Source organism: Aulostomus chinensis, chromosome 20 (assembly GCF_037954235.1).
Source record: "Aulostomus chinensis isolate RoL2024-O1b breed Wild chromosome 20, RoL_Achi_v1.0, whole genome shotgun sequence".
Classification (NCBI taxonomy): Eukaryota; Metazoa; Chordata; class Actinopteri; order Syngnathiformes; family Aulostomidae; genus Aulostomus; species Aulostomus chinensis.
The window spans coordinates 13,672,797-13,688,676 of NC_141339.1; the positions used below are offsets into that span (position 1 = coordinate 13,672,797).

General features: G+C 42.4%; 1 protein-coding gene across 3 annotated transcripts in view; it reads left to right on the plus strand.

The window, feature by feature from the left end:
* The first annotated feature begins 46 nt into the window (after nucleotides 1–46).
* Nucleotides 47–15,880, plus strand: part of afg1lb (AFG1 like ATPase b) — a 27,877-nt gene continuing 12,043 nt past the window's right edge. For 2 of the 3 annotated variants that reach the window (XM_086190147.1, XM_086190146.1), the window contains exons 1-7: nucleotides 47–152; nucleotides 370–665; nucleotides 3,667–3,730; nucleotides 3,814–3,915; nucleotides 4,112–4,239; nucleotides 8,344–8,443; nucleotides 11,965–12,023. In XM_086190147.1, coding sequence (XP_086046273.1) covers nucleotides 47–152; nucleotides 370–665; nucleotides 3,667–3,730; nucleotides 3,814–3,915; nucleotides 4,112–4,239; nucleotides 8,344–8,443; nucleotides 11,965–12,023 — 855 coding nt within the window. The remainder of the gene's footprint in view (nucleotides 153–369; nucleotides 666–3,666; nucleotides 3,731–3,813; nucleotides 3,916–4,111; nucleotides 4,240–8,343; nucleotides 8,444–11,964; nucleotides 12,024–15,880) is intronic. The other variant, XM_086190148.1, reaches the window with a different exon arrangement.

The following is a 15,880-nucleotide window of genomic DNA, read 5'->3' on the forward strand; positions in this document are numbered from 1 at the left end:
GTGGTGTTAAAGGAATGTCAATAAAGTTTCGTCATTTTGAAGCATCATGGCGGCCCACAGGGTTCCTTCTGCAATGAGATGCTCGGTCACAATTCTACTAGCAGATACTTTTCTGACCGCAAAGAAAATCCGCTTGAGCAACGCCGTGGAAGGTAATCGTTTCCCCTACATGCGGTGCAACGAAAAATGGCTCCGGCTTGTTGAGATGTATTGTTTTCCACTCTTTATCTGGGAATATCGTGTGTGATATCTGTCCTGTATATGTTGTGGTGTGATTTTTACACCCTATCACTGTTCCCTTGTATCTATAGAATGTCTGCTTCTTTCGTCATGCATTTTGTAACAACATTTTTGTTGTAACGGTTCAAGGGTACACTGTCCTCAGGAGGTACACTTCAACCGCATCACCAAATTCGTCTGAGGGTCCAGCAAATACTTGTTGCTCCAGTGAAACTCTTGCAAAGTATGACCGCCTGGTTCAGTGTGGCTCCTTGAGAGAGGACGCTCTGCAGCGGTGTCTCCTGCAAAGGCTGGTTCAGCTGCAACAGTCCCTGACAAACTACAGCAACAGTCACTACTTGAAGCCATCTGTGACACCAAACGATGGCAGGAGTCAACTCCAGACAGATAAAGACCCCGGTGCTGCAACAGCTGGAGAGGTAAAGGTACAATTATACATTATTATAACACCATAGTACATGTTTTTCTCTCATCAGGCTTTAAATCAAGGCTGTTGCTTGGATAAAACAACCCCAGCTACAAATAATCTCACTAGGTTTTTTGTATCAACTTTGTGAATTTGCTCATCAAAACCATCCCAGTGTCCAGTCAGTTGTCAACAGATCGGTCGACTTCGCTGACAGCTGAGCAAACTGATGGAAACCGTGCGGTCCGTCGTTTGATTCCTCCGATCTTTAAGTTAACTTTATTCATTTCGGCGTTGATAAGTGAGGACTTAGCAAAATAAATAGTTTATTTGCTTACTTTGAGAATGGCATGGTTAGCTGCTCTAGATGTGCTGGCTCTCCGTCATTTTGACTAACAGTTTGAAGAAAAAAAACACAATCGCCGTCACAAATTGTAACATCATTGCCAGGGTTGGGTACCATCATTCATCATAAATGATTATTAGGCTGTCTGTCATTTGAATTTTATCCATTGTGATTCTCAATTCCTACTTGGAACTGGATTTTAATTCCCAAGTTTGAAAAGGGTATAAAAATAGCCAGGGGACCTTGAACTGAGATGTCAAACAGTTAAATACCAGGTCAAGAATCACTTTTTGTACAACTGCCACTATACACAAGAATCATCATCGTTTTCCTCCAGAACCGGAGCTAGTATTTCTTTGTTTGGGTGTCATTTCTTTTTCCTGTCAGCAGGTGAGAACTTGGAAATTTAGAAGGAATTTCAAAGTGAATACCTGTTGGAGACTGTACAGTAAATACAGCGCTTTCTGTTTAGTAGTGACGTGGACTTGTCTAAAGTTATTGTTCAGTGTGGCATCTGGACTCTCGTTCTATTCTAAAGCCGCGTTGACGTCTAACATATTGAGAGTCCACTCTCGTTGCTCTCCACTCAGCGTATCAGTGATGGTGGCCGTGGGGGGCGCAGGTCAAAGGGAGGGTAGGGGTCTGGGAAGTGTATTGTCCATGTGAGTTCTGGAGCGGAGTAATGTAGGGGACTGTTGTTGTTTTTAGGTCAGGGGAGCTGACTGTCTAGTATTTGGTGGTGGGAGTTTTTTCGTTGCTTGGCTGGCACAGACGCATGGGGTTAGGCAGAGATTTTGGAAGGCAGCAGGGCAGACCTCCCGCTGGGCCTGTCCCGGCACCCCTCTCACTCTCTCACCGTCCCCATGCAGTAATGAGGGGATCCCCATTATCTGGGCCATTCTTGTCCTTTTTGCTTTTGATTCGGGACTTTGACAAATACTTTGGTGTTAGGGTATCAACACCACCGCCCTCCTGTCCCTTTGCACCTTATTTCTTGCTCTGTCTCTCTGTCTCTCTCACTCTCTCTCTCTCTCCCTCGCACACGCACATGCGCGCGCACACACACACACACACACACTCACACAAACACTGCCTGGAGTACTTGTGCAATTATTTTGGTTTGAATCAGGTCATAACACTGTCCTTTCGGTGTCTGTTCTTTCTCTGTGTGTGAAAGTGCCGCCATTGTCCTCACTAACTGACCAAAGTCTGTGAGGAGAGTACACTTGACTTAATATTGACCCAATGTGGCGTGGTTTTGCGGATGGTCGACTAACAATGGGCCTTTGTTTCCTGGGAGCCACCCTCTTCAAGTCAGACCTGCACCATCATCCTCCTGTAGAGCTCCTCTAACATCTCCCACAATCACTCCTTGTTAGCCAGAGACATCCCATTCATGATGGTAGATAAACAAGTTCAAAAGAAGTTAAAAGCCAAAATGACCATGTCCGGCATGTGAACTTTCCACTCCTGTGCTTCTCTACGTCCTCCAAGGGGAGGTGAGACAAGGCCATGGAGCTCAGCTAGACAGCCGGCCTGAGGGACAGCCTTGTCCTTCTCCACTCTGCCATGGCAGAATGGCCAGCAGCCACAGCAGTGCCAGAGGGCAGCTCGGAGAGGGGAGAAGTCACACACTGTTATGCCAGAGCAGACAGGAAAGGCTTGTTGCTCTTCCATTATTTCACTCCAGAACAGGACAGGATGGGGGGGTAGAGAGGAGGAGGAACAGAGGGGAGGAGCTGGGAGAGCAGAGCGAGAGAGGGAGAGAGACCGAGAGAGGATGGGTAACAAGTTTGTTTTTCATTTAGTTTTCTATCTACCATTGTCTGCATTTAACAGAGTCAAGTGCTCCTTGTGCAGTGGACACGGAGTACTGTTGAAATAGTTTCTAAATTGAAATTTAAGAGGACAGCCCTATTTAGTCAATTCCAGAGCTATTTCATGTTGCCTGGTTACAAAGTTGAATAATCCTCATCCACGGTAAAGCTTATAAGAATATCTGCAAACCCTCTCCCTATTCACAAATATGATCGGTTATCGATTCATGTAATGCTTAAACCGATGCCACTCGCACAGCTTGGGCCTTCTTTAGAGATATTTGGCTTTACTCTGTGTGCTCAGCTTGGTCACACAGGAGGCGTGTTTTTGAAGCAAGGACCTTTTGATGATAGGAGGCAGGCAGCACAATGACTTCCAGCAGCACCTCAATGCAACAGTACCGTATCACAATTAGCAGCGCTAAACAGGCTGCACAGACAAGTCCAGTCCATCTCGTATGGAGCCTCATTCAGTCCTCTCCGTTTTGTCTGACAAATCCCCCCATTGTTCCTCTGATGATGCTTTTCTTTCGTGGGAACCCTGGCTTGTCTTGTTGATTAGATCCCCTTTGTCTTCCTCCCCTGCAGTGGGGCTAGTCTGGAGAATGTGAAACCTCACACTGTAGTGGTGGCTTAATGCCTCAGCATACTTTGTTTATCAAAAAAAAAAAAAAAAAACAACAACCCAAAAACGGTGATGCAGTCTTATATGGTAATGAATATAATAAAGTTTATGTAGGTCACCAGCTGTATAGTTCTTAAGCTTTTAATAAGGGATGAATCTATGCATGATTTCAGAAACTCTTGATTTATGTCATGCTAAATTGTTTATATTTCATAACTTTTTCCACCCTTAGGAAAAGTCTGCTCCCCCTCCACCACCACCACCACCCAAAGGCTTCTATATCCACGGAGATGTTGGTAAGATAACATCATAGAAATCCGTGTGGAATCTCAATGTGTAAAAGATCTTTGAAAATATGAAAAATGTCTCTTCCCATCAGGTACAGGGAAGACCATGCTAATGGACTTGTTTTATTCCGGGGTAGAAAACACTTGTAAAAAGAGAGTCCACTTCAATGGCTTCATGTTGGACATCCACAAAAGTTAGTACAGCATTAACTGAACACGATTTAAAATATTCTGACCCTTTCATGCGCTGTATTTATCTGTTATCCCTGAAACCGTCTTGCTAATTGTCACCATTATGTCTACGCTGCTTTATTAAGTATTGTCAGTGGCCCGTGCAGGTGCGCTTCAAGACATGCCTGACGTTTGGTGTGTGTATGTGTGTGTTTCAAGGGATCCATCGGAGGAAACAAAGCCTGCCAAAACGAAAGCTAGGGAAAATGTTCACCTATGACCCCATATCACCGGTTGCCATGGAGATCTGCCATGAAACCTGCCTCTTGTGTGTTGATGAGTTTCAGGTGAGCAACTGTTAAAAGACAGGCTGCGTGTTTGTCGGTTCTTACAATATGCTTGAGAATTAGCTTCAAGTAGCAGACAAAACAGCAAGGATGGTTTTGATATTCTCTTTATCAGATGTGAAAATGTTCCCTACAGTTTTCACCTGACAACAGCAATAAAGAACTCCCTCTTGTAGAAAATATCCCTTCAGTGCAAATATATGATAATGTGACACTGATGTTGTCATATGAAGAAATGCCTTTTTTTTGTGGAATTAAATGTAGCCCTCAAAATGCCCTGCAGATTTACCTGTTATACTTTTTTTTTTTTTTACCCAATTCTTAAAATATAAATGTTTTAAAGTTGTTTTCCATAAATTTAAGTAGGAAATTAAGTCTCAAAGCAGCCATGATTGAAGTGCCAGGGTGTGGTATAATGTACTTATTTTGAATTATACCGTGTGATGTTCCAGATAAAACACAACATACATTAAAAAAAAACAACCCACAAAGAACTATATGGATGTATTTGAAACAGTTTTGCACATTTTTTAAGTGTGAAGGTGGAAAAAAAAACTGGCATTAAAGAGGCACAAGACTTTGGCATTTACACTCTAAATCACAGAACAGAGATCCTGGAATGTAGGGAGGAAAAAAAAATAGTGTTCATTTAATTATGTATTTTATTTAGTGTATTCCATGTTCTTTGTCAGCCAGAAAGTCGTTTTAAAGGTTGTGTTCTGAGCTCAGTGTTAAATCTCAAGCGCTGCCTTTCCTCTGTGTCCTGTGTGCAACTGGATGCTTCTGAGCTTCATAATCCTACATATACAGGACTGGGGACACCTAGTGGCCTTTTTGTATATAGCAGCGTTGGTATCTGATTTTCAGTAGCGTTCAAACCCAAAAAAGCAAGTAGTAATAGGGCGGTGTTCTTGTAGTAATGACATTGTAAAATCTCAAATGTATGCTCACCACGTATAACTTGTCTTTAGCTTTTGATTGGATGAGTCAGTGGAGTCAGAGATGAGTTTCTTCTCGTTAATGCTCTGACACCTTTATATTTGGCTCTGCATTACAACCCATTCACCCACGACTGCTTGTACACAGGACATAAACAGCACTACAGCCATTAGAAGTTCTCATTATTTTACTCCTCTTGCATGAAAGGAGGGAGTGAATGCCTCTCTAGTCTATGTAAGATGGTTCGTCCTTTACTCAGATACAGGAAGGATGTGTGCTCCTATCTGCATCATTAGCTGACCAAACACATCTGTTAGTAGCACAATGCCGTTCTTCTTACTGATATCATTACCGTTAATGGCATCAGGTCAAAGGTCACAGGAGGTGTGTTTGCTCTCTAATCACACTCTATGCATCTGCGAGGATCAAGAGCTGCTCCTTTCATCTGCTTAGTCTTTCACATTTTAAACTGCGGCGCTGTTTGTGCCTTCTCATTGATTTGTTTTGTTTGCCGTCGCCGGCTTTGCTGTTTTCTGCTCGTCAACTGTTGCTACCGGTGAATGGAGGGGGAACAAGCAGACATGTGCGCGTTGTTTGTGATGCATAAACAAGAGGTTGCAAGGTTGTGAGTTGGAGGTCTGTGTGTGTGTGTGTGTGTGTGTGTGTGTGTGTGTGTGTGTGTGTGTGTGTGTGTGTGTGTGAGAACAGGGTCCATACCAATCAGCATCCTCCTCCACTCAGCCATGCAAATGAAGTTCTGGGTATCAGTCGCACTCTCCTGCTTCTTTAAGTGAGTGGAGCTAGAAAGCGACTGGCGGTGGCGGCGGGTCAGATGGATCTTATCCTCTTAAATGCTAATGACATTTCTCCATTCTCTTCATTAGCGCCGTGCCATTATCAGTAATTTGTAGCCCCCCTCCCTCCTTTTACATACCCCCCCCCCCCACACACACACACACACACCCTCAACCGACTCCCATAATGAATACTCGCCATTGAGTGGTCCAAGATGGAAAGATGGGGAAGAGAGCGAGAAAGGAAGCAAGCAGAGTGAGAAGAAAATGATTGAGCGTCATTGTCTCGAGGCCTCAGTCTCTGCGCAGCCTCTTTGAAATTGCTCATAGGTTGTATACATAAAGAGGTGTAACATCAAAAGAGGTTTAATGTGGCACCCGTGTGGCTCGCTGTAAACTGACAGCCTCTTGTGTAATTGGATGCTCATTTAAATATCGGTATTGGCTGACGGAGATTGCGCCATTATTTTTCTGATCCACAAGTGCTACATCAGTCCCCTCCACTTTTCCCATTCTGTGGGTACCCATTCTCTTTCCCCGCTCCCCCTACTCATTCAGCAATCAATATTGCCCCTCGTACTATGCCCATGTTGAGGGCACATGAATAAACAAATCCAGGTTGTATAAAAGGTCATTTTTAAATGATTCTTTTGAAATGAAAATAAAATCCTGCGGTCGGAGGAAACGGGAGGAGGAGGCGGGGTGTGCGCGTGGGGTGGAGGTGGGTTGTGGGGTGGGAGGGGGGCCCTTCAGAGAAACACAGAGCCTTGGCTTTCTGTTGATTCTCATTACAAGCACACACAATCACACACACTAATTTGATGCCCCTAGCCACCTCTCCTTTAGCGAAATCAAGGCTTTAACACAAATGTTAATCAAGTATTGGCAAGGGCAGTGGGGCTAATATGCAAAAGCAGAAGACTCTCCAGGATATGAAAGGAGGCATATGCTGTGGGTATGGCCATTAGAAGTGCCTGTTATATACAGGAAAGTAGGTAAGAGGGAGTACGAGGAGGGGGCGGGACACGTAAAAGTCTGCCTTTTATTCAAGACATCCTGATTCTTAATGTTTAATTCCAAAACGTCCTTTTGAGATCATTATTTTCGGATGATGTCATGAGAAATTACATTATTGGAAGAGCTTCATTTGTAACTTTTATTGACAAGGGCTGGTCATCGAAATCAATACGGCGATACAGATTTTTTTTTTCACAATATTTGATAGGACAGTATCGATGTCATCGCAGTACATTGTGATAAAATCTTATGACCTGTGTATTTTATGGCAGTTGTATTTCAGTTTGTTACTCTTCAGTTAGTGAAACAACAAATATGCACACTTCATTTTTCAACATGATGTTACGTCAGTGACATTTAATTGCGTTGACTGCGCAACTTTGCTAAATTGTTTGAAATAAATTGGAATAGGAATATGGACTTTTGACTGAATTTTATATGTTGACTTATCAATATAATGTGATATAGATAGTGTTGGACAACCAAAATGGTACACAGCCGGTTGTATTTTAAGTTTTATTTTGAATTTTAGTGTATAATATCGCAACGTGTATCGTATCATATTGTTAATTCTGTGCCAGCAATACCCACTCAAAGCACTGACATGTGAATAACAATGTTTTCTATCCTGAAGGTTGAAATTGTTAATGATAAAATGAAGTCATATCTCAGTTCATCATCATGCTTCTCCCTTCATGCTTGTTCAAAAGAAGGACGGAGGCGAACAAGAGAGAGACGAGAGAATAAGAACAAAAGTGAGAGCACTGCATTACTAATTGAAAGGTCAGAGCTCTTCATATAATAGCTTTGCCTCAATGTTGTCATCAACCTTTGTTTATTGTGAAAATTACGGAGATGAAAAAGGCAGCAGACAGTTTGGTTGTATGTATGTATTATCACCTGGTAACCTCGTGTTGAGGTTCACAGAACGCACATGTGCCCCTTTATACGGCCGTCCAGGATAAAGGCTTTGTTCGCCATCGTGACCCCAGTCTGGAATGACATTGCTCAATTTCATTATTCTTTTCTTCCTCTTGTTTTCTCGCTCACATTCAGTCATTCTCACATCCGCTCCGTTGATGAGTTTGGGTCTGCTGCCTTGCCTTGACTACTTGTCCTCCGCAGAAAGCCGCTTCGTGACCATTTACAGTCATTTCAAGTGGTTTAGGTGTGTGTGTATGTGAGTGTGAATGGCCATGTCCAGACACAAAAGACTGAATGAGCACACCTGAATGACACTAATCAACATGGAGTGTTGATGGCACAGTTTGACCTCAGACGCACACGCAACCGTTGTGTGACAAGAAAAGATAAATTATGCAGTACATGAATGTGTCTCTTCTTCTTCTGTCAGGTGACAGACATTGCCGACGCCGTGATCCTGAAGCAGCTCTTCGAGACGCTGCTGAAGACCGGTGTGGTGGTGGTGGCCACATCCAACAGACCCCCTGACGGTACGAGGTCCTGAGCACACACGTTGTTCTTTTGGATTTTGCATTAAACATTAACTTAGCCATATTGTTACTGAACACAAAACTTTTATCAAGCAAAAATGTATTATTATTATTTTTTACAACAGTAATGCTACAAACAGCAAGTCCATATTAAGTCCGGGGCATCAATTTAGCTATTTTACAATAAACTATATAAATGATGAATGAATGTTAGAGGTTTTTGTTTTTTTTTTAAAGCCTCTTGGACATCAAATTCAAACTTTCTCTAAAAGTCAGAAACTTTTACAACATCAAGCACCAAAACAACTAATACTAAAGAACATAATCATATTACATAATGGTGTGGGATTTTAAAATGTTAGGGGGAAAAGACTACAGTAATTGACCTTCTGGTAGGTGGCACGGTGGTGCAGTGGTCAGCACTGTCGCCTCACAGCAAGAAGGTTCCGGGTTTGAGTCCCGGCTCAGGCACGGGATCTTTCTGTTTGGAGTCTCCATGTTCTCCCTGTTCCTGCGTGGGTTCTCTCTGGTACTCCAGTCCAAAGACATCAAGAGGGGACGAGGCTGATTGATACTCTAAATTGACTGTAGGTGGGACTGTGAGTGTGAATGGTTGTCTGTCTCTATGTGCTGGCCCTGTGATGGACTGGTGACCCGTCCAGGGTGAACCCCGCCTCTCGCCCGAAGACTGCTGGGATAGGCTCCACCCCCCGCGACCCTTAACAGGATAAGAGGAAGAAAATGGATGGATGGACTTGCTGGTATTACTATGACTCTTAAAAACACTGTATCATTGTCAAAATGTTTTCAGTCGTCACTTGGTATTTTTTCATGAAATGGGGAAAACAACGACGAGTAAGTTTTTAAATCAACCAATACAACAGTGACATATGCATTATCAAGGTTGTAGTTTGAAAGGTGACTGTTAAAGATGAAACAAAGTTCTATGGCTTCACCGTCTGGTCATAAAATGCAACATACATACACCTATGATGCATCACGTCATAGCTATCAAGGGTAAACGGTATATACACTGGTTACAAATAATGTATATGTATATATTGTTAACACCCTAGTATCGTACGATATGCAAGTCCATGCGCTGGGAAAGAAAAAAATAGTATCCAATCATCTGTAATATTGACATTCTCAAACTGTTGTAGTGAAGGATTCCTGCATTTATCAAAACAAAACCTGTAGATCTTATCAATGTCCTCTCAAAAGGACTTAGCAGCTAAAAAACAACAACAGTAAATTATTGTCATCAGCCAACAGTGCACCCTCTGCCTGCAGCTAAAATGTTTCTGGATCTATAAGTTGAACTATTCCTTCAGCTCATTTACTTTTACTTTTTACTTTTTACTTTACTCTTACTGAAAACTTCCAAAAGTGCTCAGCTCTGCAAAGAATTAATCGAGCTTTACAAGGCATCACCACCCACGTCCTGTTCATAGCAATTAATCAGAAGAAAAGAAAAGGCGAGCAACATTTGATACACCTCTGACCTATGAGACATGACGCAGCTTTTAAAGGGGCTGCTTGATGTTGCATTTAATGCCCGTTTAGTAAGGCTGCCGAAACAATGAGTTGATCAAGATGGAGATAAATGCATGATGTCTTATGTCTCATCTCTCTTTCTTAGGAAAAATGTCTGAAAGCCTTGAGTGGATACAAAGTGGATGGTAGCAAGATGGCTCTCACGGACAAAGACGTGTCTCTCTGATATTTACTAGCTATTAAGACCAAAGCTCCAAACCATGAAAACTTGATAGAGAGCCTCCTTGGTATTAATTACAGGGTTAATGGAATACTGAAGGCTATAAGAGACAGCTGGACATGAAAGGCATACATTTTCAATCTTTATTGATGTGAAGATGCCACTATAAAAAGGCCCGGGATGTTTGTGTTCAGGGGATTTACAGCTTGTTAGAATAGCTTAAGTAGCATTAAGTTTTTGTTTTTATAACTAATGGAGAATAATGAGAGTAAGAAGGCGGAGGAATATTAATGGCACCTTTGTTGCTTTAGTTTGTCCTTTTGGTGAAATACAGTTCGCTAAAAGGTAAGTTAGCTGGCTAGCTCAGATGCTAGAAAGGTAACCAAATATACCTACATGTCCTTTATTCATGACGTTTGTGTTTTTTGGTTGAGCTGGTTTTATGTCTGAAGGAATAAAAGAATGAGAGCTGAATGAGTCCTAAAACTTGGAAATAAGTTAGCATTATTGAAGCTTCAGTTCCCTCATCTCAAAGACAGCGGGTTGCATAAAATATGTCAGTAAATCCAGTATTTTTGAAGGTATTATGTGGTAAAAATGGCTGTTGCTAACCAGTGGCTAAACTAAGACTACAGAGGTTGTTGAGGACATTAAACATCATCCCACCGAACATATAGAAGGAAAGTTGAAATACCAAGGTGAAGCCATGTGTTGTTTGTGTAGTCTTTTATAGAATAACTTTAGTTTTTCACTTCTGGTGATTTCATGTACCCTTCTGAAATCATAAAAGTGGTTAATTTGTGGAGATTATTTTTCTGAACAAAATGTATCCCACTGTCTTTCTCTCAAAGATTATTTTCTGCAATAATCCAAAATCCAATGTAAAAAAAAAAATCCCTTTGGCTTTTGGGCGAGGAGCCTGTAGCAATGCTAGCATCTTGGCATGCCAACAAAAATGTATTGCCATTATGGCACTCTATGTCCTAAAGTGTGCTCAGGCCATCCAGGAGGTGAACACATAAACTTGGGTTTTTACTCTTCAGCTATTCCACAGATTCAAGAGGCGAGTTATGACATGACTGTTGAAACTTTACAGTGCTACGCTAAGCCGCCTAGCTGGATGTTGACGGCAACATTAGCGTTCCTGTTGATCAGAGTTGCAATCTTCCCATCCAACTCTTGACAAGTAAGCAAATAACCATGATTCTGAAAATTGCCTAACAACTCCTTTATTACTGGTGATGTACGTGTCTCATACACAGTACAGTCCATCACAGTGACTGAGTGAGCCAGGTCCTATTGTAGTAAGCTTGAGCCCAAACATCAACAACGACCACTTGTTTGCATTCGCAGCTGGAGAGCTTAAGCCTCTGTGTGTGTGTGTGTGTGTGTGTGTGTGTGTGTGTGTGTGTGTGTGTGTGTGTGTTTGTGTGTCTTTGTCCATGTTTGTGTGTGAATCCCGATGTTTTATCTGTCTATCAGGGATGCTACTTCAGATGTAATTTGTTTCAGCCGAGCTAATTGAAACCTCTATTCAGCAAGCTGCTGTGGACATTGTCTGCCCTGAAAAGGCGACAGTCCTTTCTCTCGCCACCATTGTTTGGGAATGTAATGAATTTTATGTTGCTGCCGCTGCCGGTAGAGAAATCCATTTTTCTCCCCTGGTCCTAGCTCTTTTGTCGTGCCTCCCCACCCATCCTTCAGTTCATCAATAGCCACTTTATCTGCCAATCTGTGGCGAGGGAATGACATTATTAGGAGGCTAAACAGCAGCTCTAATACAGGCCCTCCCCTCCTCTTTCAGATCTGTACAAAAACGGACTTCAGAGGGACACCTTCCTACCTTTCATCGACGTGCTGAAGGTAGAGACAAAGTCATCCCCCCTCTCTTACATTGTTAATTTATTCATTTGTTTATAACACATGCACACACGCTTGCATGTGCGGCTCTGTGTCTCTCTTTTCTGCAAGTTGCTCTTTAGTGGTTTGATGTTTCCTGCTTCCTGGATGCCTCTCACAGTGTCACAAAGCTGTCTTTGATCATACGCGAGTGAAAGACTCACAGAGACAGCGATGGGATGAGTAGGGAGTGATGGAAAGAGCTTGAGCGAGTATAGGTAATGGGAGCAGGAAAAAGGTGGACAGAGTGACTGACCCAGACTGCTTGCATTTCAAAAGTAAGGAGGGGGGTGGGCAAGGAGGGAGCGACACAGCGGTTAGCATTTCTAGCATAAAATCTACTTTGCAATTTAAGCAGGTTGCACTATTATCCCTCCTGCATTTCAGATGATCATTGATGTGTTTGGAGTGATCATGATCATAAATAATTGCATCATAATTTGGTGGGATGCATTTTGCAACAGCTAAGGGCAGCATTCTTGCACCTTTTATTGGTATTTAGGCTAAAAATTCATGGCTTATGACAGCTGGGTTCTCAAGCGTTGTCTAATAATGCCTCCTTTGAAAGAGTTTTTCAGTCAGGTGCCCCTTAATAAAATGAAATACTTATGGTACAGCAGGAACAAAATGTTTTATAAAGCGCTACAATAAAGCGCTACACTTGCTAGTATTTGATTGTTTAATAACCTGAATTAAAATTAAACTTCCACACACATTCTTTTTGCTTTGATCAGAGTTATTGCAGAACACCAGTGTCACACAAATGTGGACCAGTAACACTGGAAATGCTAATCTGGAATATTAAATATTGTAGAAATGATATTCTTTGTGCGATGCCCATTGTTTTAAGTGCAGCGTTTTGGTTGTGTGATGTCACAAAACCTCTCCATCGATCTGACTTTGATCTCGGCTTTGATCTTTACATACATTCAGACAGCAGCGAAGCTATCCAGAATCCTAGCTGTTACATCAGACCCCGTGTCCCCTTAGACACCAGACTTTTATCTTAGCACTTTGAGTTCCCAGTAAAGCACACGTCAATTTAGATGACCTTTTTTTTTTTTATTCACTTGATTCAAAGACAGACACACTTTTTTTTTTGCATTTATGATTAGATGTTGATGTTTTTATTTTAGTAATTTTAACAGGCTGTTTTGTTTTGTTTTGTTTTTTTACAGGAATATTTTAAAAACAAATTACACCCCCCCCCCCCCCCGCAGTACTCAAAAGTACCCCTCAGGGTAAATGTTCAGATTTTTAATAATCAGCATATTAGGTTTGACGCCACTTAATGACCAAGACAAACATGTCCTCCTCACTCCAGCGTACCTGCACATTGACTCTTCTAACACACACAAATATAAACGAATGATGCCACCTCCACAACCACCAAGGCCTCGGAGTCACTACACTCCCCGCCCACTCAGTACCCTCGCCCTATTTAATCTACCCTCATCAAGGTCCTGAATGCCTGTTGTCACTCTCTGCCCTGCACTACCTCCTCTCTTTCAGGGTTCCATGTTCCCCTTTGTGTAGCCATCTGGTTTTCGGGTCGGGGTTTTCTGGGGGGGTGGGGTTCAAGCCATTTTCTATAGTAGCCTGCTCTGTAAAGTTAAAGCGTGGTTTAGCAGGGTCACCCTGCTAACTAGCTGACCCTTAACAGATTGAGTTAATGCTTGCAGGGATGCAGCAGTGTGGTTCCTCCTTGCATGTGCGTGCTTGGCTGTGCCTCAATAGCGAATGGGGGTGAATGAGGGTGTTAAAACATAAAATAGCCTCTGACATCTCCTCCCTATCACCTGAGCTGGAGTGGAAGAGGTTAATCCACCCCTTCTGTCCGCCTGGATTGACATCTTTATTTAACTATTGACTTCTGATTAGTTGGGACCCCCTCCTCTGCTACACACCCATCCCCCTTAGCCTTGTTTCCTCTGCAAAGCATCAGATCAACTTCACGGAAAACTAAACATCCCTCCTCACTTTTTTTTTAGTTTGTTTTGCACTTTTTCATTCAGTCATTTGTGAAGTCTTCTCCTTTTTAGCATCGCTGTAGACTCCATCAAGGAACCTATTCAGTTGCTTAGGCTTCCTTTTCTCTGTAGCCATGGCAAAGCTCAGAGTTCTGTAAAATACAAGGTTTAAGGGCTTTTTTTAATGGACACTGCCAGTATTGTAACTAAGAGACTCTCTCTCAAACTGTCCTCCCTCTCCACTCCACTTTTCATTGCCCATCCTCTCTCCCGCCCTTTATCCAGCTCTTTATTCTATCACTATCCTGTTCTGCTCGCTGGCTTTACTCACCCAAGGTCACGTCTCTGTATTTTGGTAGCAGAATAGTGACTTTGTTTTCTCGCTGCTTGTGCGATTGCAGTTGTACACAATGCTGCAGCAGGGGAAAAACACGACTACAACCCTGAGGCAACTTTGAGTATCTCTAGGTTTCCTGTTATTTTTAACCTTTCTTTTGATCTGCCCTCCTTCTCTTCTCTGTGTCATCGTTAATACTCGCTGTGTACTCTGCAATCGGTGTTGAGAGAAAAAAGAAATATATAAATAAAAGCAGGAGGAGAGGGAAAGACAAATTGAGGAATGAGAGGGATGTGGTCCTCCAGTGAAGACCTTGGGGAGAAGGACTGCAAGTGAAGAGCCGCCGCCTGCCAGATCAAATCGAAGGGACGTTGATAGTAGATGACTGTCATTGTCTTCCAGATCATTTAATGGCAGGACACTGCCACTCACTGTATGCCTCAGGGGCGGACTTCACTTCTTTCATATCCCTCTTTTTCTTCTCAAAAATGGAACAAATAATAATAATAAAAGACAAATCAATCCCCCCCCCCCCCCCCCTTGAACATGAGGAATTCAGGCTCTGTATTTATCACCTAAGCTTCAATTAATCCTGTTACCTTGGTTTGACATTTTCTTTTGCTGAACTGAGGTGTCCAGGTCTTCTGTCATTAGAGTATCCACATGTCAAAAGCGTGGAAGCGTACTGTGACAAATAAAAATACAAAGTCACGGGCAAACAGGTCACCGACGCACTGAATGGAACACCTCTGACGCCGTCACGCCTTTGGTTCAGAGGACTCCGCGCAGCTCAGCGGAGGAGGTGCAAAAAATGAGCCTTTTTTAAAATTTGGTCCAAGCATTTTAAATGTAAGCAAATGTCACATGGGGATTCTAAATCTATCATTAATAACATGACATGTGCAGCGTGGTCTCATTTTATCCTCCATGTCGCTCACAGGAGGATGTTTCCTTCAAAGCCACATTTGATGTAAGTCAATACCGCTTCTGGTCTCTTGGTCACCATGGTCTGGTTGCTTTTTGATCCGGACCAGGGCCCAGGGGAGATTTCACACCTATAATTTTGGTTCTATGTTTCTATGATCCAAAATGTTGGTGCTACTTTTACCGACAGTTTTATCTGTTTTTTTTTTTTTTTTTTTTTCTATATCTGTTACAGTTTCGATCAACCATCTCAACACGTCATTTTTTCACTTTCAACATGTCCGTCAACATATACTGTCAAACAGTGTTAGCTTGAAGGTTAGATGTGAACTAGAAAGCAGTCAGAGCACGTACCTCCACGGGGGGGAACTTTCTGACCCTGGCACTTGTTTCGCCCGGGCTCTCTATGTGCTTCACTGCTTTTCTTATTATTCAGAGGTAAAAATGCTCCGAAAAGATCTCTGTTTGTTGTTTTGTCATAAATGAATCAGACAGCAGACTTTGTGCAGGACAGTTGGACACAGTGAAAGCAATGCAGAGAGACACTACATAGACAAAAGGTATTGTAACACCTCAATGCATGTCTGCTC